This window comes from Halictus rubicundus, chromosome 14, assembly GCF_050948215.1.
Source record: "Halictus rubicundus isolate RS-2024b chromosome 14, iyHalRubi1_principal, whole genome shotgun sequence".
NCBI classification, from domain to species: domain Eukaryota; kingdom Metazoa; phylum Arthropoda; class Insecta; order Hymenoptera; family Halictidae; genus Halictus; species Halictus rubicundus.
The window spans coordinates 11,838,072-11,863,440 of record NC_135162.1 but is presented as its reverse complement, the minus strand read 5'-3'; the positions used below and the strand labels follow the sequence as shown (position 1 = coordinate 11,863,440).

Sequence of the window (25,369 nt, the reverse complement as noted above, 5' to 3'; positions counted from 1 at the left end):
TATGTATACTCCACTTCATTGTGGGTCTCCGCTGTGTAAACAAAAAGATTAAAGAGAACGGTCAACATTTAATGGCCGAGGTCGATTTATGGGCAGCAATGTGAAATGAAGCTGAAACGCCAAATTTCGGACAAAACTGCTGGCATCAAGGTTCCACAAAACTAGCTCGATACCGATATCAGTGCTTAGATAAGCTGAAGCAATACATCAGCGATTATGCTCACGACATTACCTACCGACTGAATATGGATTAAAGCAAATCGATGCTTTGGAACGACCTCCTCAAGCCGAACAGATTTGTCTCATTAATTTCCTTCGGAATTGAGGATGCCTCGTGTATCCGTGTCTTGGAATTTCGGATACGATGAGCACACGGAGTTATCTGTATGCCATCCGCATACATTATTGGACGCATCGTGCTTCACACTGATCGATACTGTCAACGTGAATCCAGGTAAAGTGGATCCAAGAACTACCTCAACAGTGGATCTCTCATTAAAGATTTCCAACGAAAATTGTGATAATTTCGTTTAAAACTGTATAATTGTGTGACCGAGAGTTTTCGAGTAATTGCATACAGTGACTGTACTGTTGTCGAATGATTGCCAAAGGCAGCGTTTAATTAGCGAGTTCGGAACTGAACCGTTTTCGTAATTTCTGAAGTCTAATTGGCTGGACCTTGGAGGGGGACAGGCATTTCCAATTTTCCAATAACGACAGTGGCTGTACAAACGAAGGGACACAAGAAAGTCGATTAAAAAGACCGTCTGTTTGATGGTCCGTCAACGATCAGACACCATTCCCAATTTCCAGAAAAAATATTTAAGAGGGCTGCGAACGATTCGTTGAAACTTGAGGAGGAAAATTTACGGGGTGGTTCTCCGTGACAATATAAGACGAAGATAAAGAACAGTTATTATCAATTAAATGTCCGCCTAAAACGCGGCAACCCGACCAACAGAGGTGTACGTCACAGAAGTCACCTGGCAGGAATTCGGCAGGATTGCGGGTGTAAACCTTCCGGTTAGGTCATCACACAAGCATTTTCGGTTCTAGCCGAATTACTTTCTAAAGTGTGTGACGTCAAAGCCATCGGGTGCGAGCGAGGACCCCATTTGACACGTGACTGTCGCGCGGCTTTATGACGTAAGCAACGTACACCGTACCCGTTGGTCGGGTTGCCGCATTTCAGGCGGATCTTTAATTGAAAATAACTATAAAATGAAGTCGAAATCGAAATTTTTTTATTCTTGATTTTCGTCTTATATTGTCACGGAGAACCACCCCTTAAATTTTCTCCCACCCTGTGTGTATGTATTAACTGATTTTAATGAAAAAAATTCAGTATCTCTTGTTTAATATTCACTATGCTTTAAAAATAAGTGTAATTAATATAGACTCGGTACCCCCACAGTAATTGGGTCCCCTACCCCAGTTATTAGACAAAAATGGTCAACTATTCTAGGATTCTGTTCCACGGCGAAAGTAATTAATCAGTTTAGGTTTTTCGATGGAGCCGAGTTAAATTTTCGGGACGCGAAGATAACGATCTCATTAAAGCTAAATGTTGAATGTTCCTCTCTGCTATCAGCGTCGCGCAGCAACATATTTCAAGATTTACGATCGGGACGTTAGTCACGAATTAAACGTAATTATGTGCATCTTTCCCGTTTTGAAATCCGTGGAACACTATGACAAGGACATATCGGCGAATCGGGTGAACTGGGACAGACGCGTCTTCGTGTTCCGGCAGACAGCAAATTGAACCATCCTGTTGAATTTGTATGCCACACTACCGGTGAGCAAGCTGAAGCTGGCTAAAGTAAAGCGAAGTAGGCTAATGCCAGCGTAAACAGCACCCTTTTACATGGATCTGTTCGTGTCTCGAAAAATAGGAATCGTTTGAAGAATGTTACAGCGATACAACTCGTGCTTGTAAATGCGAACAACGTTAACGCTGAACAACCGCAACTTTTTTATTTTTAATTAAAACATATCGAGCGAGCGCGGCAAGCACTCATTGTGACTGCGGTTTTTATGGAAGATAAAAATTTTCTGCAATAACTAAATTTCCAAAGCTACGTAAATATGCATTAAATTTTTTAATGCGACAGAGTTTTTATATCTTTTTGCTATAAATTATGCATAAAATCTGTAACGATCAATATGGTGTAGCAGTCTAATCAGTTAAAGTGACAAAAATGGTTTGAATCTCAAAATTGATTTATACCGTCTTTACTCGATATATGTCTCGAATATCTGGCCGATAAAAGTCGCAGTCCTACTGCAGCGGGGTATACTCCGCGAGGAAATAAATTTATACGTATATTCGGTACATTTTACCAAATAACGAGGTAGTTTCGCATTGGATGCGACATATAACAATGGAATTTGCAATTGAAAAGGCTATTACGGCAGCAGCCATACATATATTATGAAAATCTTGCTCCAGTTAGAGAGGGAGCGCACCTTCAATGTATATAATGAAGTTCTTTGCCTGGCAACTTTCCGTTAAAATTACACCCCATAAGCACACTTTCTCTTCAACCTTACCCTTTTATTTTCCTTCCTATGCTACAGAAAATTCCCCTAATAATAGCAACAACATATAATATTAAATATCTGACGAAGTAATAGCAACGCTACCCTATAAAACGGTTTGAAGCAAACGAAAATATTTCGCGTAAACTATTCGATAATTGCAAACACTCCTGTTTTATTGACACTGTCACTAAAAATAAATATTAATTTTCCTGATATCCGAGGCAATCACTGTGGTTAGCAGTTTTTATTAAAATTACTTTTTGTGGGATTTTCAGGGAGTGATTATTTAATTCACCAGTACTTTTTATAATTTTCTCCCAATATTTTTCAAAGGAGAGACCAACCTATGCAACCTATTTGTAAACATTATGTAAAGAAGGTTCTAAGGAAGGTTTTGAGAATGGGATAATTTACAATGATATATTACTTTGTTAGGGGAATGTTCTTTTAAAAAATCGCCTGGTCGACTGCCTGAAGCAATGCCTTTCTGCCAGATCGACTTTGATAAAACGCAAAAGACAGAATGGGCAACCAGGCCAGTCGGGGAAAAGCATCTCTAATGTCTTGTCTCTCAGCATATGACAAAGAGCACTTGTGTCCGTCTGCTTTGTGGCAAATCCAGTCTTTAAGCTCCAAAGGTCCGAAAGCATTAAATGTTGCACAAGCCTTTGAAACGTTGGTTGAAATACTGGACACTTAATATGACAAAAATTCCAATATTTTTTACAAATAAAAAATTTCGAATACTTTCTAAAATGAAAAAATTTTGAAATTAAAAATATTTCCAATATTCTCATTTATCCTGCAGTTTTGAAAAATGACTTGTTTTGACCTGTTTTGAAAAAATTCCCCAAAGTAATGGAATTTTGGAGGCACAGTGGAAATTATATGAGAAACATAATTATTCCGTAATTAATCGTAATCAGCCGTGTACCAGCTCAATCTCATCGCTAACTATATCAAGTGTATTGCCACGCTTGTTACCGTCTGTCTGAATGTCTCGCGAACTATGTCTACTCGAGGCACTCTCCATTTGCATGTCTTTTCTCCTACGTAAATGAGAGAGCTCGTGTATAGTAACTCCCACACGTATGCTACTAAACTCCTGGAATTCTACAGGGTCCTGGGAAAGCAGATTTATGTACCCTTGTTTCCAACAGAATGGAATGAAAGGAAAATACTGGTTGGTTCCATCATTGATGGTAATCAGTTCGATGCAAATATATAACAATTAACAATTCTAGTTATCATACTACATTTCATTCAATTTATAAAATCACTGGTTAATTTTAATAAGTTGGAAATAGTACGTCGACATTACTGAAGTCTTTGAAACTTTTTACTGCTATAAATTGTACCTACTCTTCTTTTTTGTTCTAATTTTATAAAATATGTTATAATTTCACAATTCTGCTTTGTAATTTTGGTGTAAATGCACTGCAGCAATCGTCCAGCGAAATTCACGGGTTCGCGTCGGACAGTGGTATCGATTTTCAATTAAACTGCGTAACGAAGCACGAGCCTACTAATTAATTTATTACAACGACTCAGTCCTTCGTAGACGCTGTAATATTTTAGTAGAATTCGCTAAATAGCAGTAATCGCGATCATGCAATTTGTACGCGAGCTTATCGAGGGGCAGAATCATGTTTGACCGGGCTCCATCTTTGTCATAAATTCGGGACCGGCAGAGGTCGGGCGTGCTATAGATAAGATCATGCGAGATAACGTACGATCCGTTGGAATATCATCCGTTCGATTTTGGCATCCGGCTGAAAATATTAATCCTGCTGCCGCCAATCTGACAGGTACATGCGTAAGCTTCTTATGTGTGTTTGTAAACAGAGGGTTTGCTGACGAGCTGACGAGTGCTATAGTGAACGCCGAAACGGACAGCGTTGCGAAAATAAATATGTCAACGTTCAGCAAAAATTCGGGGATGTCTTTGAATGTCAAGAGATATTGCAATACGTCCGAAACTGGATTTTATAACTTTTAGTGCAATTAGGGGCTTTTCCAGTACTGCCAATAACTTCTACTTGGCAAAACATTTAATCGATACTACAAAATTCGAGTGGTCACTTCGATGACTTCTCTTCGACCAACCGTGCTGCATTTAGGTCAACATCGTGAGTTTACGAGGGAATATTTACTTCAACAAATAGGGTGAGGGACCCAGTTACTGTGGGGGTACCAATTACCGTATTAACTATATTTATTTTTAAAGCACAATGAATATTAAAAGACAGATATTAAATTTTTTGAATATTCATTATACTTTAAAAATAATGAATATTGATACCCCCATAGTGATTGGGTCATAACATTTTCTGTTGAACAATACTGTCACAATTAAACTTCAGATTTTATGCATCCGTGACAAAAATGCGTACACCTGTGGAACAGTAAACACATTTAAAAAATTTAGACATGCTGCCGTGTATTTTCCAACGAATTAAAATGATTCAGAGATGGAATAAATGTCCATGCAGCTTTCACACCTTGCGACAACTGCAAACAATTTTTATCATAAAAATCCACCATGTAAATAAACGTACATGTGTCGAATCCGTTAGCAACAGTTAAAATTTTGCAATTAAACTCCGTCCAACCGAGTACAAATTCTCCTGAAGATAATGAAAAGTTATGATACCAATTTCTCGGGCAGGTATGGCTTTTGTGAAAACCAGAATGGCTGCGCGAAAGAGTAAGAAGCGGGCTCTCCAGAGAATTAGGATGTTTTTTCGGAACTGTTACGCACGCGATGCGTGAATCCTGTGTGCACACTTCGCTGGCCTCTGCCGCGACACAATGGGCTTAACACAGAGACAAAAAATCGATAGAAACAATACGGTGCAGCTCCATTTCTCTCGGGTCCGTTTATTGCAATGAAATTGTAGTCAGTGTACGAGTAACTTCTGCGAGCTCTTACTGTTTCAACTGTTCTCGAGTGCCTCTCCTGTACTATGGAACAGCTGAGGTACAAATGGGGGATGAAAGTTGAAGATACTCGTGTTTATACAATCATCAAAATCCACTTCGCCCACCTTCTAATTAACCTTTCGATGCTCGGCGATCTTTTTCTTATGGCGGCCATAGTTCAAGGGGGTCAACGACGCCCTTCAGTCGGTTTTGGCTGAAAACTGTACGTTCAATAGCTTTCTAAGAAAGCACCCTTTATGCCAAGTTTCAACCCCGTACCTCAACTGTAAGGGTAGTTACAGGGAAAAAGCGAAAAACCAGTTTTCACCCCATTTTTCCTATTTTTTCGCATTCCAAAATTCCAGAAAAAATCTGACACATTTATCATATCCAACTACATATTCGAGAATTTTTTCCGATTTTTCTGTTGCAAATTGTGATTGTGAAAAGAAGTTCAAGATGGAAGTTCAAGAGCGACCACTCTTGAAATTCATTCGATTAAATTGAATAATCGAAATGGTAACAATTTGAATATTGATGATCTTTGAAAATCGGAAAAGTATGCAAATACTTTGGACGGTTTTACAAATAAAAATTGGGCTTTGTAAACATTACAACTCTGATTTTTCGTTTGATATACATATACATATAGTTAGAACTTTTCGTGCTTACAAAGCTCGACAACGATTAAATTATTTATATATTCGTCCCCACGTAATTGCATTTTTGATCAGTTTGTAGTCCACTTCCTTCCGTATTCACCTTGTGTATATTGATGGGGAGGCAGCGAGTTTGAAAAAACCGTATGCGGTGAACAACTATGAAGACGAGTAGATTTTTCTTCGTTAAAGTTCATTACGCATAGCATGTTCGCCTGCGACGTTGATTATGCAACGCATTAATCTAATTTCCGGCTTTATCTCTGCACCTCGAGAGAGAGAGAAAAAAAAAACAGAAGTAATATCAAGATGAACATTTATTGAACATTCTTTTATTATTGCGCGGACGGTGAGCTTAAAACCATTTATACAATTATTTAAATTTATTACTAATCTGTTTATTGGAGGAAACGCAGTTGGCATGGAAAATTATTAAAAATTTCCGATACCAATTGTTAGCTTAACGTGAATCCTGAAAATTCGAATAAAATTTATCTCTTTTCATAAAAATAATAAATTCATTTGATTTCATATAAAATTGATTACATTGCGATATAATTAATTAATTAATGTTTACCATTTCTAGCCTCATAGGCTTGTTTATTTGTCCGTAAAATATTACAAAACCGCAAAATTGCGATCGTCAGCTTACTATCTGATGAGATTGTACGTTTATGGCGAATTTCATGACGTAGCGCAATACTTGGATGGTACGAGAACCATTTTGTCTAGGTTCAGTAATTTTCGTTTACAGCGTTGCATCAGCTGCGTCTTCGTGTAACTTCGTTTTTAGTAGCGCGATATTAATATATCTTGTTACATGATGGCAAAGTACACACTTTCTCGAACGCAATATAATACTTCGGAACTGGGTTAAACAGCCACGGCTCATTATACTGGTAAATAGGCTCCCGTGTGAATGAGCTAACGTGTTTCTAATTTCCGCTTTTTGTCGGCGAAAAATCTGATTAGATTACGCCTAGAATTATATTTGCGATCGTGTCTCCCTCTCTTTTGCATTAACTTGTTTGTTTTCGTAGTCTGACGCTATTCGTGTCAGTGAAGCTGGATCCCTTGAAAACTTTATGAACTTTTCTACTTTGTCTTCTTTGAGGTTCATGAAAGTTAAAATTGCTTAAGATGCAAAAGTGTGTCGCTAACTCAAGAACGAAACATTGTTGCGAACAACAACTTTCTTCAGACGACTATTAATATTTATTTTTCCATCCGAAGAGGGTTTCCTACGCCTCCATAAATTAATAATATTAAAATTGGTATTATTCGTAATTTAAATGATGTGAAAATAAAGTCCCTTTCTTAAATTTTGAGACAATAATCTCAAAATCTGTAAAAATCTGTAATCTAAAAAGCTGTAGGAAATAATATTATTTCGCAACCTCCAAGCATTTGCCTTTTATGCTGTCGTAGACCGACCATTGCATAACGCAAACATAGTTTCTGCTCTTATTGCATACTCTGTATTCGAACCACGCCGGAAGGCGTCCAATGCAATCGATTGTTATGATATGTATACATATTTTTCATTTGCGCAATAAAGGAAAACTTACTGTTGCATGTATGAATGCAGAATACGAACGGATACAGAGTAAAAAATCTGACAATATGTAAAAAGTACAAATATTGTCCAGGAGTTGAAGAAGATTGCTTAACCAGAATCATTATTCGCTGTTGAAATGTTTACAAATGTGTGACAGCTCGAAGAATTTTAAAAAATGTTAAAGTGGTCGCAATTGATTATTTTATTATCCAGATTATTATTTTATTTTCCGAAATAAAATTGTAGAAGGTCTACATATTTTTATATACTCCTAGTTACGTTAATTAAGAATTGAACAATTGTAAAAATCTGAACTGCCCCAGCTTTTGCACCAAAGTCTGAAAAAGTTGTTGAGAAAGAGGAAGTAAAATTATGCGGAATCTCTCGACCACATAAAACAATTGGACACCTCCTTCGATCACTATTTATATGAACACTAAAGTATGACTACCAAGAATTTGGCAACGATCCTAACAGTCCCACGTGACCTGACACCAAATCTTCCTGTGTCCATGTGTACGTATAGAGGAAGCGGTAGATCAAAAATGCCAAACGCCTAAGCTCTCTCATGGGAAAATTCTCGTCCAACAAGGTAACAAGACGTTTGAAAAATGTGCTCATAAAAGCTCGAGATCGAATTTGCGAAACTAATTGAGTTAGGTTAGGTACATTTTTAGCGAAAAGTGGATAGCATCAGAAACAGTTTCTCTATAAATGAATGAATTGCGCCGAACGTGTACATCATGTTTCAGGGTATCCCTTTTAAATCGAACATTTTTTAACTTCAAGGTCATCTCAAAGTCATACAGTTTCGTACGCATTTCAATCGGTCTTGATGTCGACCACGACTTTGCGTCGTAAGAAATGGATAAAATGCGACAAAAGAGCCGATGACCTTGAAAGGAGCATCAATATGACCTTTGAAGAACTTTTTTCTGATCACCATCAGGCCTTGAAACTATTCAAAACCATCTTCATCGCATTTCTTCTGCCTTTAATGGCAACAGAAGTAATTTAGATGTTCGAATTAAATGGAACACCCTGTATATAAATGAAGCACAACATGCCCTCAAGTACCTATTACAAAAATCATAAGAATCGGAAGTAGCTACCCCTTTCGGTGAACATTACCCTGAGTTAATTTTGTATTATGATCTAATATATGTGTTACTCGATATATGTCCAAAACACGGGTCTAGCCAGGGACATGTATCGAGCAGGAGATACTATTCTTTGATCCACGCCGAACGTAGAAAAGTACAGCGAAGCTCTACAGGTCAAGGTTCGTGGCCCCTCACGGGGCATACCCCGCGGCAGTGGGGATAGTTCTGGGACATTAATCGGCTAGGCATTTGGGACATATATAGAGTAAATACTGTAAACAGACATTTTGGACCTCCAGAACGCAGCTAAGGGCGATGTCCTCAACGGTTTATTAAAAACTCATCAACATCGTAGATGGCTCTTTTCGTCCCAGATGCGTTCACCCTTTCCAACCCTTATACCACACACCCTGCCCAGATCGAATGAGGAGTGGCAACCTACCTTTCGTCAAGTTTGAAAGATGACCTGGACAGGTCGCTCCACGCGCTCATGCTCCGACTCCGTCTCCTGCAAGAGGACTGCGGAGCCAGCAACCTAGAGCTGCTCCTTCTTCTGGTACTCGCAATGTTCTCCGCCTGGAAGTAGACCCTAGGCGAATGAACCTTCTGTTGGGCATTCGGGGGCGTACAAGTCGGTGTCACAGCCGTCGAAGTGTGCAGCTCCGGCAGTGCCTCGTAGTCCCAAGCTCTGGCGCCCATCTCGAGCAAGGGCACCGACGAGGCAGCGTTTTGCCGTTGCTGGGGGTCCCGAGGCTTCCGCTGATGGAACAGGGCGAACAGCTGACGGAACGCCGACTCGTTCGCCCGGTCTTCCTTTTTTCTCGGTGGAAACTTCACTTTGTTGTCTTCCGATCCCTCTGATTGTCCTATCCCGGGGGTGAGTCTTTCACCCGCCGCGCACGAAGGTCGTTGACCCCCGAACCGAGTCACATCGCGAATTACCTCGTGGGCACACGGTGCGTCCAGTCGTCACACTTAACTGTCACACTGATCGTTCCTTTACCATCACACCGATCATTCGCTGTGCAATTGTGCTCCATTGTGACTGGCTATTGATCAACTAACTAGACTCCTTTTCTTTGTACACTACGGTCGATCAGCGACGTCTGATGGCCAGAGGTTTAACAAGGGTGCGACGTTTATCGGATCGCGTCGATCTTTTCTGATTAGCCTGATCAGTAACGAAACAACCTCGTGCTCCTGCCTCCGGAGGCTAATGTAATCTCCAATCGATACACTCGAGGCATCAATTTAGTACACGTCCGGCCCGAGTAACAGGGTATTATGTTCTTCACTCTGAGGGATTCGTCTCGAAGGATTTTGTAAGTCGGGCGGCCCGACACATGGAAGCATCAATTTTATACCGGCCGTTTTAAGTGCAACAACGTGCTCTTCATCCTAGAGGATTCACCTTGAGGGATTTACCCTGAAGAATTCAGTACCTTGAAGGATCCAACGCCAAGCGGATACATCGAGGCTTTTGATGCTTCTGGGTAACAGGGTATTATGAAGGTGGGTATCTTAATCCTGAAGGATTCAACATGAAGAGGTCGAATGTTTCGATTGATCCGAGTGCTCCAAGTGATTAACGAACTTGCTCTCGATAGGATCGAGCGATTAGCGCATCTGTTATGCGTTTGTATCGCATTGCGCAACAACGGAGCGTTAACACCGAAACACGAATCAAAGAAACACGATGAAGCGCGTGAAATCAATAACCACCGACTTCCGAGTCCGCCTTGCTAATGCACCGTGAAGAGCCGACTAACCTCGAAATGTTCTCTCGCACTCGAACGTGTAAACCCCCGTTACCGATCGATCCCATGATTCAACAGCTATAAACTATGTTATCGGGAGGACGAGTCTGAACCCCTGAGGTTTCCTCCTCTAACAACGAACGTCTCTCAAATGGATACTCTTTTTTTTCTCTCAAAAATTACGCACGAGTCAACAGTCGTATATCGACGTAACAAAGAAACAATCGAACAGTGGTTGGCTTCAACAAACAGCAGTGGTCTCAACAACGTCGCGATTATTATCGGTTTGCGCTTTCGGGTCTACAAGCTATGATCGATTTATCAAAAATTCAACTTGGAAAAAAGAGGGTCGAGCTCGATTGGATCACTGTCAGGTGACCAGTTTCACGAACAGAGACATAGTAGCAGCGAGAGGTCACCAGGGATCGACACACTATTTCACGGCGGTGTTCATTGTGTCAGGGACGTGTCTCGTCGTTCCCGCTAATTGAAGTGGATCGTGACGATCGTGAACGAAATTGCCGATTTCTTCGGGACACATGTTTGATCGCGCTAATCCCTTCGGGACACATTGCCGACGCTGGTTACATCACTAACTTCTTCGGGACACATGACTGCTCACTTCGAGACACATGATTGTTCACCTAGTTTCATACCTTCTGCACTGCGATTTTTAAAGAATTTCTCCGAGAACGAGTCTTCAAGAACGTCTTCGGCAATGACTATTCAGGAACCCAGCGTCTTCGATAACGGTTCTTCAAGAACGTCTTCAACAACGACTTCAAGAACCTCGCCAATTTATACATAAACGAACCTCAGCTTGGAAAGAACCTCAATTAATACCCGCAGCCTTTCAGCCAGCGATCCTAACAGTTTCCCGTCACGACAGGCGTCCGTGCAGCCGAGATTAGGTCACGGTGACCCAAGCCGAAGGTCATGACCGTTGAAGGATTACCGGAATTGTCCTCGTTTGATCTCAATAAAGCTGTCTAGTGCTTCGGCTCCTCTCGCTGGGAACGTTGTGACAGGCATCAAAGCGATCGATCCCAGCGAATCCTCCCGACCGATCGTGTCTGCTCATTTTTCTCTTTCTCGCGGGAGGCTAAAAACGCGTTTCAAGGTCGTCGTCGTCGTCGATGGCGAGCCGCGATTTCGTAATAAAAACACGCACGGCAAATGTCAGATGTCTGATAGCAGGTCTGCCGAGCAGAGGCACTACAAACGACGCGTGAGACCCTCGTGTAAACAATGAACGGCTGGCTGATGCAGTCGATAACTATAAAGCATTACTGGTCAGCGTCGGTGAGCTGAGCAGTCGCTTCAATCCTGCGGGCTTCAACGTAGCGGAAGGTCGAACTGTCATCGTTCCTGGCAAACTTTCTCTGTCAACAAAGCCGACCTCTTCGAGGATCGATAGTCATCGCCGAACGCCAAAATTCTTCTCATTCATCAACGTCCAATCACCATGCTCGTCGACATCGTCCTCAATCTTGGCGAACGTCAAAATCAGCTGATCACTTAGGCAAGCACCCCCAACTGAGCACTCAACTCTTCAGCACCGCCAATCTTCGTCGTGACAGAAACAGTTAACCCTTCGGGGACGACATTATGTGACATTAAAGATATAATCTTTCAACGATTTAGACTGCTTCATAGTTTCCCCAGCTACCCTCAGAATTCTGGGAAGCGAGCAATAATGCATGGCAACGCATCGCGGTTAACAATCTGACTTTCCAATTTTGCAATATTTCTCAGGGTCAGCGACGATGTCGGGTCCGAGGGGTTAAACCGGCGAACCAATCGACGCGTAATCAATATTCACCGAGACCTTGACAGCATCAAGTGCACCCGCATATGGTGCTCATCCGACGTACTCTGTCACACGCAACAACGGTGTTCAACGGTGCAATCGTTCCCAAAAAAAAAAACCGAGGGGCCGAACTGTCCTTGAACCGCGCTATGTCAGCTGTCGAACGGTTCGGCGATCGACCGTGCGGACTCCAGACGATGGAAATGGCGGAGAACAACGGGTCTCGGTTTAACGTGTCGCCTAAATGGTCGCTGATCGTAACTGGTCCTGGTGTTTGCACTCTGCCGAGGAGCTATCTCGCAGCTGGCCAGCCCGTACTGCGGCACATCGTAGCAACTTTCTCTCGCGCTACCCTAACTCGCCCTCCCTCGTCCCACCCGTCCACCCTCGCTCTCTTTCTTTCTCTCGCCCCTATGCTGTCAACGCGACCGCTCTGTCATCCCTGTTCCCCCAACGGCAGCTCCTCTCTCGCTTCTGCCAACAGCGGATCCGTGCAAAAGCGGCGCACACATGCACGTGGCGCCGCTGTTGTTAAGGCGGCTGCGCTGAGGATTGCTCCTTGTGTTCCGAGGGTTTCATCGTGGTAGATTCTTCCTGGCGGTCCTGGGATCCTGGAGACTCGTCCTGCTGGTGCACAACTACCTCCCGGACCCTCAACTTCTGGGCCTGAGAGCTCTTCGTCGAGAGCATCTTCCCCGAGAGTCTATCGAGACCTCTTGAAACCCTGCGTTAGAGGATCGAGGCTCTGAACAGGTCTGGCAGTGTTGTTCGGTTTCCGATGGTTTTATTTTATGGAGTCGTGGTTTCCGAGCATATTTGTGCCCCGGAAATGAGTTTAGAGACAGGAGATCACAGTTGTGTGGCAGGGAATGTCTAGACGCTTGATGGGGGTCTTGTAGAGACTTAGGGACGTGTTTGACGATGACTTAGAGTGCAGGTAAACTATCCTGAGACTGTATCAGGTGTATGGGATGCAGAGAATATCTCGCAGAGATTGTTTAAAGACAGGAAATCGTAGTTGTATATTACAAAATGTTTAATTTACAAGATTTAGAATTCCTTTTGAGGTGGTGTTTGATGGTGATGCTGAGCCGAAGTTGCACGGGGTTGTTATTCCGTGGCAATGCGAAGTTATTTCAGACAGGGATGAATGAATAGCTGGAGTACAACATCGATTCGCAACCTAAACTTGCGTGACGGGCTTGCGCTTTGGGAGCCTCGAAGTTTCAATACGCCACGTGGTGCGCCCCATACGATGGGGGATCAGCCTGCTATCGCGTGCGTCAAAATAGAATGAACATACTATTTGCGTAACTGGGGAACGATCGTGGTCGCGTACATGCGTGGGTTAATTATTTTGTGGCAGCACCAGGGAATTTCAGGTGACTAGACTGTAATGCGTGGAAGCAACGGGGACAATTAATTAACTGCAACGAATACATGTAATTGAATTCCTTGTGTTTCAATTGAGTTGCTTGTAAATAATCAATAAATTGGCTAGAAAGAGGCTACGAATTAATTTTATGACTAGACTGAGGATTTTATGGCAAAAATGGATTAATGAAAAATACAATTGTAAAAACGATAGAAGAATTTAAGAATATTATTATATTATTTGTGGTTTGCTATAACTTTTATCTTATGGTCATTAGCAAAGTTTTGGACTGGTGTTGTTTGCAATGATCATTAGCTGTTGATGTGTTGAAAGAATGAAGGAGGAAAGATAGAGTGAATTCGACGAGAGAAACAAATGGTTAGCCTGCTTGAAGAAAAGAAATTTATAGCACCCAAGATGCTCTTGGTCATAAGGTATCGTTAATCAAGTTGGGAAGGTTAAACGGTGCAATCATTCACGGTTAGTTAGATACTTCACTGCAACTAGCCAATGGGTAGCAATGATTGTCTGGAGTGAGTGAAATAGAGCACTATAAAGCGAGCAATGTCGAAATTTTATTCGGAAGTACTGTCTAATTAATTTTATGATATCACTTTACTTACCGTAAATTTAAAAATTGTTGATACATTATGCACGGATATCTCACGAATCAATTAAAATAAATAAATAAATAACTTGTTTTGATTCCCACTTCTGGCCAGGATCTCTGCATTTTTATGTGGAAAAAATGATTTATAGAAATCAATGCAAAATAATCTCGAATACTATTCGCACGATGTCTATCAGTACATGATAAAATTTCCTTTGTTTCCCATTTTGTCGTGACAGTACTCTTGGCAATTTTTTATGGGAGTGTTTCCTGACTCAAGATTAATGATACTTAAACGTACGAAGTGGAGTAGAAAATTATTGTCTGTCCGAGTATGACGGATCTTTCTTTTGAAAAATGGACTGTAGAAAATTATGTACTGCAATTTTTGAATTTGCTGAAGCAGCAAAATGTCATAATGGAAGTTTAATACGACGCGAAATAATAAATTTGGTTGCGAAAAAACGTTCTATCTAAATATTAATGCTTTTAACCGTACAGTCTGCAAGTAGAAGTGGTGGTTTATGGTCAGACACGCCGGCTCATTTATACTCGGTGTCACGAGTAACCGATAAATCTTACAGGAACTTCCTTCGCAATTACAGGCATACTCATAGCTCTGTTGTGTATACTGCTTTACTGGAAAAGGTGCTGTTAACTAATGTAAGTGATGTAAATGTTAAGTAATGTTGTAAGTGAACAAGTTGTTATTTATGAAAAGCCACTTTCAGTCTTCCAAATAAAAAGAAACCACCTTTATTTGGAAATTAAATATAACTGAACTCATTTATTTTAGATCAGATAAGCAATCAATTGGTAATTATCCTGAAGTGACACCTAGCGACATTCCAAGACGGACATCGGTAATGAAGAAACCTGTTGCAGCATTGAACGAGAAATCCTGACAAAGAAGATTGGAAGCTCTGCGAACTCAGAGGGCGCAGTTGTGTCGATAAAACAGAAAGACACCCCTGGTCTATAATACTGTCAACGAGCTAACTCTGGGTGAGAATGTTTTTTTAAAAACTTACCTTTGGCGCAAGGGTAAGTGTAGATTTGACGAAAGCGTTTAATTCTTATTCGAAATAATCAGCAAAACATAAAAATATGTAGCTCATATTCCGAATTAATTTCTGAGAAACATAATTGCTCTTGTCTGTTATCAGTGTTCATGAACACATAAATTAAACATTGTTGTGCATCAGAAAACGATAAGAACAATTAATTGAACCGACGAAATTCTACAAGTTAAAACAGAGATACATACAAGTCGAGAACGGCTTTAATCTGATTTAATTAATTAATCTTACCGGGATAAACCGACTAGTGTATTCATGTACTGTTCTTGAGACCAGAATTCTTGCTCTACCGGTGGCGTATGGTTGCCGTGACCCCTAATTACCAGCACACGATCGTAAGCCGTACGTTTAGCAATTTTATGCACTGATTCTGTGCACGGGGAGTTCATAAATGTATTTTACTTCAGTCGATATCGCGTTATATTCGCGATCATAAAGGCTCATATATGAAAGAGCCGAGATTAAAGGAACACGTAAAATTATATTTTTAGAAAGCCGACGGGTATATCAAAGGACATCACCGAGACTGAGATTTCATCAAAGAATTAAGCTGGGCAACCTGCTGACGTTTTCATTTACGCTACTCGCAAAGACTTTAAAAGACAATGAAAAAATTAACAATTACGAAACAAAGGAAAAATTATTCCGCACCAGTCAACGTAAATTCAATGCACGACTTATACGAATATGAATACTGTGACGGTATGTGCCTCCACGTTTCCCTTCATTTAGCTGAAAAATTTCGCAGTCCGCACAAAATAGATCGATAATGAGGTCAGAGACCTGAATGCATTTTCCATTGTTTCGTCGTGGAAATCCATCTTGCGCTTGAAATGTAACGAAAGTAACAATTTATTAAATTTTATTTAATAATGTGCTATGTCCACTTGTTAAAAGTTCAAGTAACAAACAAAAATGTGAAGTGTAATTTGAAACGGTAGAAAGATCAAAATAAATGAAGAACTTCTGTACTATAAAACAATAACAATCTCACATAGTCGGTAAAGGGGCCAATTAACGCCCTCCTTGCATTCTAAGCATACTCGCAAATCTGGATCGTACTTACCAAACAAAAGCATCTAAACAAATGCAAAATCAACGACCCGGTTCGACGCAGCTTTATTGTAAAAGACAAATTCAATGGCGTCGGAATTCCCCGTGGACATCGAAAAGCGTGCTATAGTTCGGAGGCTGCGAAAGAAGGTCGAACGGAATCTCGTGGAATATGTTATACTCGAAACATAGTTCTCGAGGAATCACGAAATACGAACCGAGCAAAGGAGTCGAGCTGTTGCCAATTTCCGCAAGATTTTGTCAGATTTGTTGACAAAAATGTTGGGACAGCAGAAAATAGCAAAAATAGAAACGTCGGTCGATACTAATTGTGTCAAGTGTGGCCCCTTGGCTTCTGCGCGAAATAAGACAATGCCTTTCCACGTCAGTTTTTTAATCCGGACGTTCTCTCGGCTCGACGGGGTCGTACTGGCCACGCGTAAAATGCTTTATACATATTTAATGGCGAATTTACACCTGCGTATTACACCTGAGAGGTAAGAGTCTCGGCGCAGTCTAGAAATAGTCCGTTTCGAGATCGAATCGTTTGCGAGCTGGCACATAAATTTCCAGGCCCCCTTAAAAGTTGATACCGTAAAACGACTATGCAAGCCATTAAAATTTTATGCGTACGTAAATAATATTTTACCTGAGCGATTACAGCGTTTTTATGCTCGCGCGAATATACTGTTCCTTGGAATTTTATGGTCATAAATTTTGCGCAAAAAATAAATAAAATACAATACATTTCAGACTCGTTGAAATTATAGAAAAGAGAATTTTCTATTTTATTTTTATCGTATGGAAAAACGGGTCAAGGTCCTCTCCTGACAAAGTAGTATTAATTTGCTGCACGCGGTTCCGTGTGCGCGTTATTTTCTTAATGGCAAGAGTGCATTCGACGCAGTATGTTGCCCAGACTATGGGAAATAGTTTGTCGCTAATTTGATATGTCCGACAAAAGAGATACAAAGCTCGAATAACCATCTTATCAGAAACCGGGTATACCAACGCGTAGCCGAGCTTGCATACATTTGCATTGATGAATCTCTGATGATATTGCCTAGTATAGTTAACATATGTGAACCGATGCAGCATCACGAAGTCGTCGCACTTCGTGCCAGATATAATTGCGAATATTTCACGGACAAACTGGCGAAAATTATGCACGAGATAATGCACATAAATATTCGTAGACCGTAGACAATTCCGTAACTGTTCGAGCATTTATCTTAACGTTTTGTATTCGTGAATTCGGTCGATATAATTCTCAGTGAGCTTCTCCAAGAAAAATAATAATCTAAGAAGAGAAAATAATTAGTTATTAACAAATTTGATTGTATACTGATTATTGAGTGATATATTACTCGAAATAATACGATCTGTTATAGTGATGTGATCTGTCATCATGAGATGGGATTGTGAAATCAGTGGAATGGGAGATAGCGGGAATAGGGTATGGGGAAAATGCCAAATGCAGCGAAAGAAACATTCGCTCGATGGACGAAATCATCGTTCATCACCACTGTTGGATTCAACTCGATCAGCCTAACCTTCTCTAGTTTCCGTTTCTGACCGACTTTCTCGCAAAGGATGCCGAGGTATTAGAGCGTAAAAAAAGAGACTACGTATTCAAAGAAACGATTCAGCACCCGTTCCAACACCGCTGATCTCCCGAGTGTTTGGTCCCTCCATCTCCGAGTGCTAACGACCCGATCTGAACGCCGCAAATTTTAAATTGAAACTCGAAAAGTGCTCTGACTTGATCAATTATACTCTAATTTTGTGTTATAGCGTGGTTATAGCTGTGGTAAACCGAACTTTGTGCAAAATAAAAATTTTCTGCGTCAACTGCGAGTGGCAGAAATGAAGAAGAAGGTTAACCAGACGAGAAAATGCCAAAAATCGAGGTTTTAAGGCGAGGAATTAACTGGTTCAAAAGTTATGAAAAGAATTCAATCCAATTTAGTTTCACTTCGAATTTTGATTTCCGAAAAATTATTCTTGTCATTAATACGGTATAAACTATGAGTAGAAACAAGTATAAACATATATTTGTGAGCTTCTCTTATTTGCTTCGGTGACAGGAAGAGAGGTTAGGTTTATCGATTCGGTAACTTAGCATACAGAATCGAGATTGACACCGTACAATAACCGTTAATTAATCCAGCTTTCGATCGACACTTTAAGGGAGCCATTGAATTCTCTAGTATGGTATTGTGCACACTTTAGCATAATTGAAGCGTCTAGGTATAAGCCGATTAAACGTATCCAGGGGCGGACCTTTCAAAAGAGTAAACAACGGAAGATTGTCCCTTCTCGTAGAAGACTAGAGTCACGTAATGTTGAAGCGTGACATGCCATAAACTAATAAACAAATTCGCATATAATTATGAAATAATGAAAAATAGCAAAATAATTTTAAAATCGATAGAGAAAAGTTAGTTAGGTCTGGGTAATTTTAATATCTGTAATTTTGCGGCGAACAAAAGGTTTCTGTAATGAAATGTTAGTACATATTTCATTTTCATTAATGAGAAAAGTCACCCCACCCGAAAATTCCTCCGTTCGTGGAAAAAGATATCGGCAGATTAATTAGTCATCCTTGAGCTACTTTTTCTTCGTCAAATGGAATTGGAGTTTTTATCATCTCAACATTCTTATGTTCCATTGTACACACACGACCGCACCCTGAAAGCCAGTGTGCAATTCTGCATTAGGGTTATAGGGGTAGTCACAACTGCTTTACACGCGAGAGGTGCAGAACTACTTACAAATTATTAGAGACGCTCAGAAAGTGTCACTTTCTTATGAACTTGTTTAAATTAACGGTATTTATGAATACAAGTTTAAAAAAAAACAGTTGATAAACCGGTTCCTTGTCACGTGACACAACTTGGAATAAAATATTATTTTGTGTAATAAATAAATACGTCTGTGACATTTTGCTCATTGTTATATGTCTACTAAAACCTTACAGAGGAAGACTAATGAAGTACTCATTTAATACAGAAGTAATCAATAGCGTTTGAAGGCACGGGTCACGCAATAAACTAGTGAAAAAGTTTCGCACTCAGGCGAAAAAATTGCAAGCGAAGAAAGTTAATGAATTACGATACACATGTTGCATGCTACACTATTGTTAATGAGTTCGTGAATGAGTAATGAAGAAATTAATTAGATACGAAAAAGTGCATGGAGAAAATCGACTAACTTTAATAACATTTAATGGAGTATTATATGTGTACTAAATTACATTATGTTCACGATGCATGGATTAAAATAAAATATATAAAATAAAAAGTAGTTGCAACACTTTCCTTAATCATTTCAACCAGTCAAAAATAATACAACGTAAAGCGATCGTGGCGTTTTGTAATAATTAAATGTTATTTAAGTGGCATTTAAGTGGTCCTTGTGCAATTCTCGGAAACCGTGAAAATAATTCATTGAACATCTCCCCCGCCAAAGATTCGCTAAAGACGTCTCAATGTCGCCTCGACTACTGCGAGGGATCGTTATTAGACATTTACTGGGTCGTTCATTTCGGATGTCGTCATTTCCAGAAATGAATTTTTTCTACACTCGCCTAATTATAAATCCAACAAGTTATTACTCACGTTATAATACAAAATATGACGATAAACCAGTACAAAATGTCCAACTTTCTTCTCTAAACATAAGCGTCATATCGAGTACCATAATAATTACAGTGAACTCTCGATATATGTCAACAACATGGCCCAACGTCATGTATCGTCCAGGAGACATGTCCGAGCCGTGTTATGTTTACACTCCTCGGCGTCCGTGGCCTTTCGCTGAATATACCTCGCAGTACTGGGGATAATCCCGCGACGTTTATCGTCCAGGCCATGGCGACATATATCGAGAAATCACTGTATACAAGTGCCTTGATGATTGACAGGACTATTCTACGATCACAGAGCATCTTGCAGTTTTATTTTTCACAAACATCCGCGGTCTAGTAACAATACATCTCAGGAAACGTTCACTTACCGTTCACCGTCATCGTTGAAGGCATAATCCCCCAAAATGAGATCGCGCAGGCGATACCTGGGGGGCAGAAGAAGTGGCAGGCAAGGATCTGGCTCGTTCATGGTGGAGGCTGTGTTTTCGTTGGTATCATCGAATTTCTCGATGATACCACGATATAGGACACTGACTAGTGCCACAGTTGCTCCTTCTGTCACTTCTGCGCGGTCGTCGTGTCACGATCTGCGACAGAAAATTGTTCGAAATCATTAAAAATGATTCAAATGGATCTAGATAAAAATTCATTGAAAATAAATTTTACGAAAATTTATGAAAGAAACAATCATCAAGACCTTCCGTCTTCTGGACATTGACCAAAGGTCGCAGTGAAGAGGACACCTAAAATATTCTAATTTTTTTATTTCATATGAAAATTGAGCTCGTCTCAATTTGCTGAGATTAATAAATAAATACGGAAAAAGATCTGTCGGGATTTTCCACATGAAAAGAGTGTCTCTGCATCGTAAAATTAATTAGGTAGCTTCCTGCGAATGTGCCTAAGTCGTAGACGCGGATTTCGTATCGCTCGATCGACTTATGTCACGAAGATTACCAGCGTATTGTATTTCACGTTATTCGTCTTAGCTTACCGCAACAACCGAGCGGAAATAGAACCTGCTAATTACTCGATTAGAAGCAGACACTCGATCCACGGGCATAACCAGAGGCTATTTGCGTGGGTGGTGCAGCTTGAATATTAACATTATTACAAGTTTGCCGCCCTTTAATGATTCGTGATAATCGGCTGAGCATCCGGCGAACTTCCGACGAGCATGATTGCTGCTTCAGCAGTGCTCCTTTAGTCTTACATTTGCCATACATGCAACAACGTCTCATAAAATTATGCGCTGTTTTTTTTTAGTAGCTACTTATTTTGTCAGAACTCGAATTGTATATTTTTCAACAAATTTTTGTAAAAATTATTTGTTTCTTTTTAATTATGTGGGCAAATTTCAGTCTTGAATTAAAAAATTTCTTGATATTTAATATTTAAATATTTAAATACTTTGACGAATTTTCAGTCTCGAATAAAACAACTTATCTGATGAATGAGCTCTGCCACTTCGCTTGCCAGACTGAGAACTATCTCTGTTCCACTTGTCTGGCCACAGATCGTCCCTACTCTACTTGCTGACTACAGACCACTCTATTTCCACTTGTCTGGAATTTCTATCAGTTTGCTCCCTTACTTAACCATAAGCCGGCCTTATGATACTTCCGTGACCATATATCATCCCATTTCCATTTATCTAACCATGGGTAACACCTCCTGTTTCATTGACCATGGAATCTATTTAATCTTTTTCTATCTATCTATCTCCTTATATTCAATTTCTATCGCGATACAGTCGGTACACCTGTGATTCTTAATAATTAATTAGAAAAATGTTGTGTTCGCGTAACGATACTGCTAAAAACCGGACATACCATGTACATAGCAACCTAATACGTGTTGGAGAGAGGAATCAATATGTGAATTGTTGCTGACAGAGGCAATTTGCAGCGACAAGTGACCAATAAGTTGTGCAGATGCAAAAAGCTGCGCTTGACGGAATTGCAGCATTCTCGACGCGTGTCAAGAACAGTTTTAATCTGCAACCTGAAAAATTAACAGTGTCGTCGCATTTTAGAAAGTCTTTCGCCGATTTACTCTAGCTTTCTCATATTTAACGAATTTTAGGAGCGAGCGAATTTTCGCAGAAAACAACTTTACGACACAGGCTATTTCCAGAGATAACACTTACTATCCTGAATCATGTGTTCCAATAATCTTCTGCAAGTAATCGGGCAATATTTGGCTACATAAATATTTCAAATACTATCTAATATTTTAGAGTAAAATATTTGTATTTTGACAATCTAAACCACGAAATCAAATATTTGTATTTCAAGAATCTGAATCATAAAATATTTCCAGTTAAAACTCTGGCATGCAAAATAAAATATTTTATTTTAATTATCTGGCATAAAATAAAATACTTATATTGAATATTTAAAATCAAAGAAATAAAATATTTCGTCATGAAAGGATTGGCAAGTAAGTTTCTTGAAGATATAGAAGTAATTAATTTTCGTAGAGAGATTTCCAATATTTAGTTGATCCTGGAGCGGATATTTCTTAATTGAAAGGGTGCAGGAGATAAGCTTGAGAGTGACGTGACCGTGCCGCCAGAAGTATTTCCAAAAATGACGATTTCCCATCATAACATTTTCAGTGGATTCATAAAATCGTCGAATTGTTTTTAGATTGGGAGACACATTGTTGGATACGTCACGGCAGCGAAATAACGGACTTGAAAGTGTCGATATCGATGTCCCACATGTATTCGTTTCTCGCCCCAGACTATATTACCCAGCCTAAATATAACAATAGATCTAGTACAGATGGCCCACTGGTCTTCGTGTACTTATCGAATTTGCTTTTGTTGTATTTCATCTTTACTGGGGAAACATCTGAAATTAATCAATATTTCTTTTCATTTTACAAAATAAAAATCTGAAATTTGTGTGTTGCTGTAATAATTACAATGAATTGAAAATAATGGGTATTTTTAAATCCTTCTGACCTTCCTAATGTTTTATTGATTTACTGATTTATCCTATTTATTTAAAAAATAAAATATCCTAAAGCAACGTGTCACAAAATTCAAATTTAATATAAAAATAAATTCAAGTGACCTGAAGTGGATCACCTTGTATAAAAATTATGAAAACTGAATTATTTACGTCTTTCGCAATATTTAATTTAGAAGTTGAGAGGTACTAATTAAATTTCTGGCGTGCACAACGTGTATTTGTTTTATGAAAAGAAGCACGTACGCTGGCGGTTCAACACTGAGGAAATACTACTTTAGGTATAGCATATTTCTACCTTTCTGTTCCGCAAAAGGGCGTTCTTACACCGAGGTGTTACTGAAGAGCTAGTGATACGATATACACCACACTCTTCCGCCATTACATAAATTTTAAATACAAGCCTGAGTTACTGAAACAGTATATAGGGCGTCTCAAAAGTTTTGTGAATGGTATATATGTTATACGAGATCCATACTGTCATTGTAACGAGCCGTGTACAGTTTCAGTATGAGGGTGATCTGTCCCCAAACATCAGTCCTACTTGATTTAAGATATTAGCGCAGGAAGCACCTTGTCGATCTGTAATTACGCGTGACGAACAATTCAATCTATTAGGCCTGCTCGTCACACAAAGACCATCTGTCATTGTGCAGCTGCATCCTACACAAGCGAATCAACCATAAAGCGCATCAAATCATTCCTTACATGCGCTAATCATCGATGATTGTTAGACTGTCGATCTCTATGCAAAATGATATTATATACCGGGTGAGTCTTGTGACATGCCCACTTCGAATAACTCGCGAGTTATTTATTGTTCGAAAAAACTTTTCCAACAAATATTACACGATTCCCAGGGGGGACGACAGTGCTGTAATTTGTTGCTGCACATTTTTATCGAGATACGAGGGTCAACTTTGAAGAAAAATTTCACCCTGCATGCCGTGCAACATTCGTTTGAAAAATTTTGCTTAAATAACTTAGGAGTTATTCGAAGTCGTCACGCTACGAGACTCACCTCCTAAGTCGTGATACATGAAAAATAATGGGACAGGGGTCTTTGAAGTTTAACAATCGTCATTCCTGTACCTTTATTTTAATAATCAAATTGAAGGAAAGAAGAATACGAAGAAGCTAATATATGCATTCCGTACGGCGCACAATTCCCGTTAGCATTAAAATTCTTCGTACATTCTCTGCAGAGGCGTAATGGCATTATGTACTATACTACTTCAATCTCTTTCATCTATTTTTCATATTCTCTTTCGTGCGTCTGCATGTCGATGTATCGAGATTAATGCGATTCCAATTTTAGAAAAAAGTTTAACCATTTTTTTCAAAGGATGAGGGGGTAGGGGAAGCGTTACTAAAAGAACACTAAAAAATGTCTTTTTCCACAGTTTGGTAGACACAATGACACCATGCAATTTTCATTTCAATTTTTTTTTAATACCATTCGTTGGTCTTGTGATGTTTCAGGAAAAAGAAAATATTGAAATTTTTCAAGGGCTGATTTCACCCCTTAAACCCTTCCCTTGTGAGAAAGCGACAATTAGAAAAATTAATTTCACGCGTTGATCGCATTCGGGGGAAAGAGTGTAACATAGAATATTTCACTTACCTAGTCCACATTTTCGCAAGCTAATCTGCCCAACACTTAATTCGTCCAGAGTCGCCGGCGTGTTGCTCCCGGGCCATCATAACCGCTCATTATAGCAGACGAACCGCCGCGCGTTCACTGGATCCGCAGCACTCGCGAGCACTGCCGCCGAAGAACATTCGACACTTTTCTTCCATCGATCGTCGAAACGGTTGTTCGAAACGGTTACCGTGCCGTGCATCACGGCTGTTAAACAATTCAAGAAAATTCTATCACTCAAATCGATTGGCCATGGGGAAACGCTGTTAGCAAAGCATCACCACCCGCACGATTGCCAACGCGTCCCCACTTGCGCTGACAGTGTGCAAAAGCAAACCCTATTACAACCGGTTCCCGGACACCTCAACAAATCAAACATAAATTTAAATTATCCATCAATCCTCCAAACCGAACAGCCGCACTTCATTGAGCCGATCAATACCGCGAGATTTCGATCACAGAAAATTCAAATCGAGGGCGAGAAGAGGAACTCGAAAGGACCACCGTTTTTTGTTTGCTTCGAGGAATTTTGCACGCATCAGTGACAAATAGAAATCCAGTATCAAACAGAAATCCGTGTTATCTGCTCAATACTGCGAATTTTCAACTCAAGAACTCAAAGGGATCACT

The 25,369-nt window shown here is 39.9% G+C and overlaps 1 protein-coding gene across 6 annotated transcripts in view; it reads right to left on the bottom strand.

Moving 5' to 3' along the window:
* Positions 1-24,863, bottom strand: part of Slo2 (slowpoke 2) — a 156,457-nt gene extending 131,594 nt beyond the window's left edge. For all 6 annotated transcript variants that reach the window (XM_076799870.1, XM_076799877.1, XM_076799878.1 and 3 more), the window contains exons 1-2: positions 24,722-24,863; positions 20,488-20,706 (exon numbers count right to left, since the gene is read on the bottom strand). In XM_076799870.1, coding sequence (XP_076655985.1) covers positions 20,488-20,588 — 101 coding nt within the window. In that variant the 5' untranslated portion in view covers positions 20,589-20,706; positions 24,722-24,863. The remainder of the gene's footprint in view (positions 1-20,487; positions 20,707-24,721) is intronic.
* Positions 24,864-25,369: the final 506 nt, after the last annotated feature.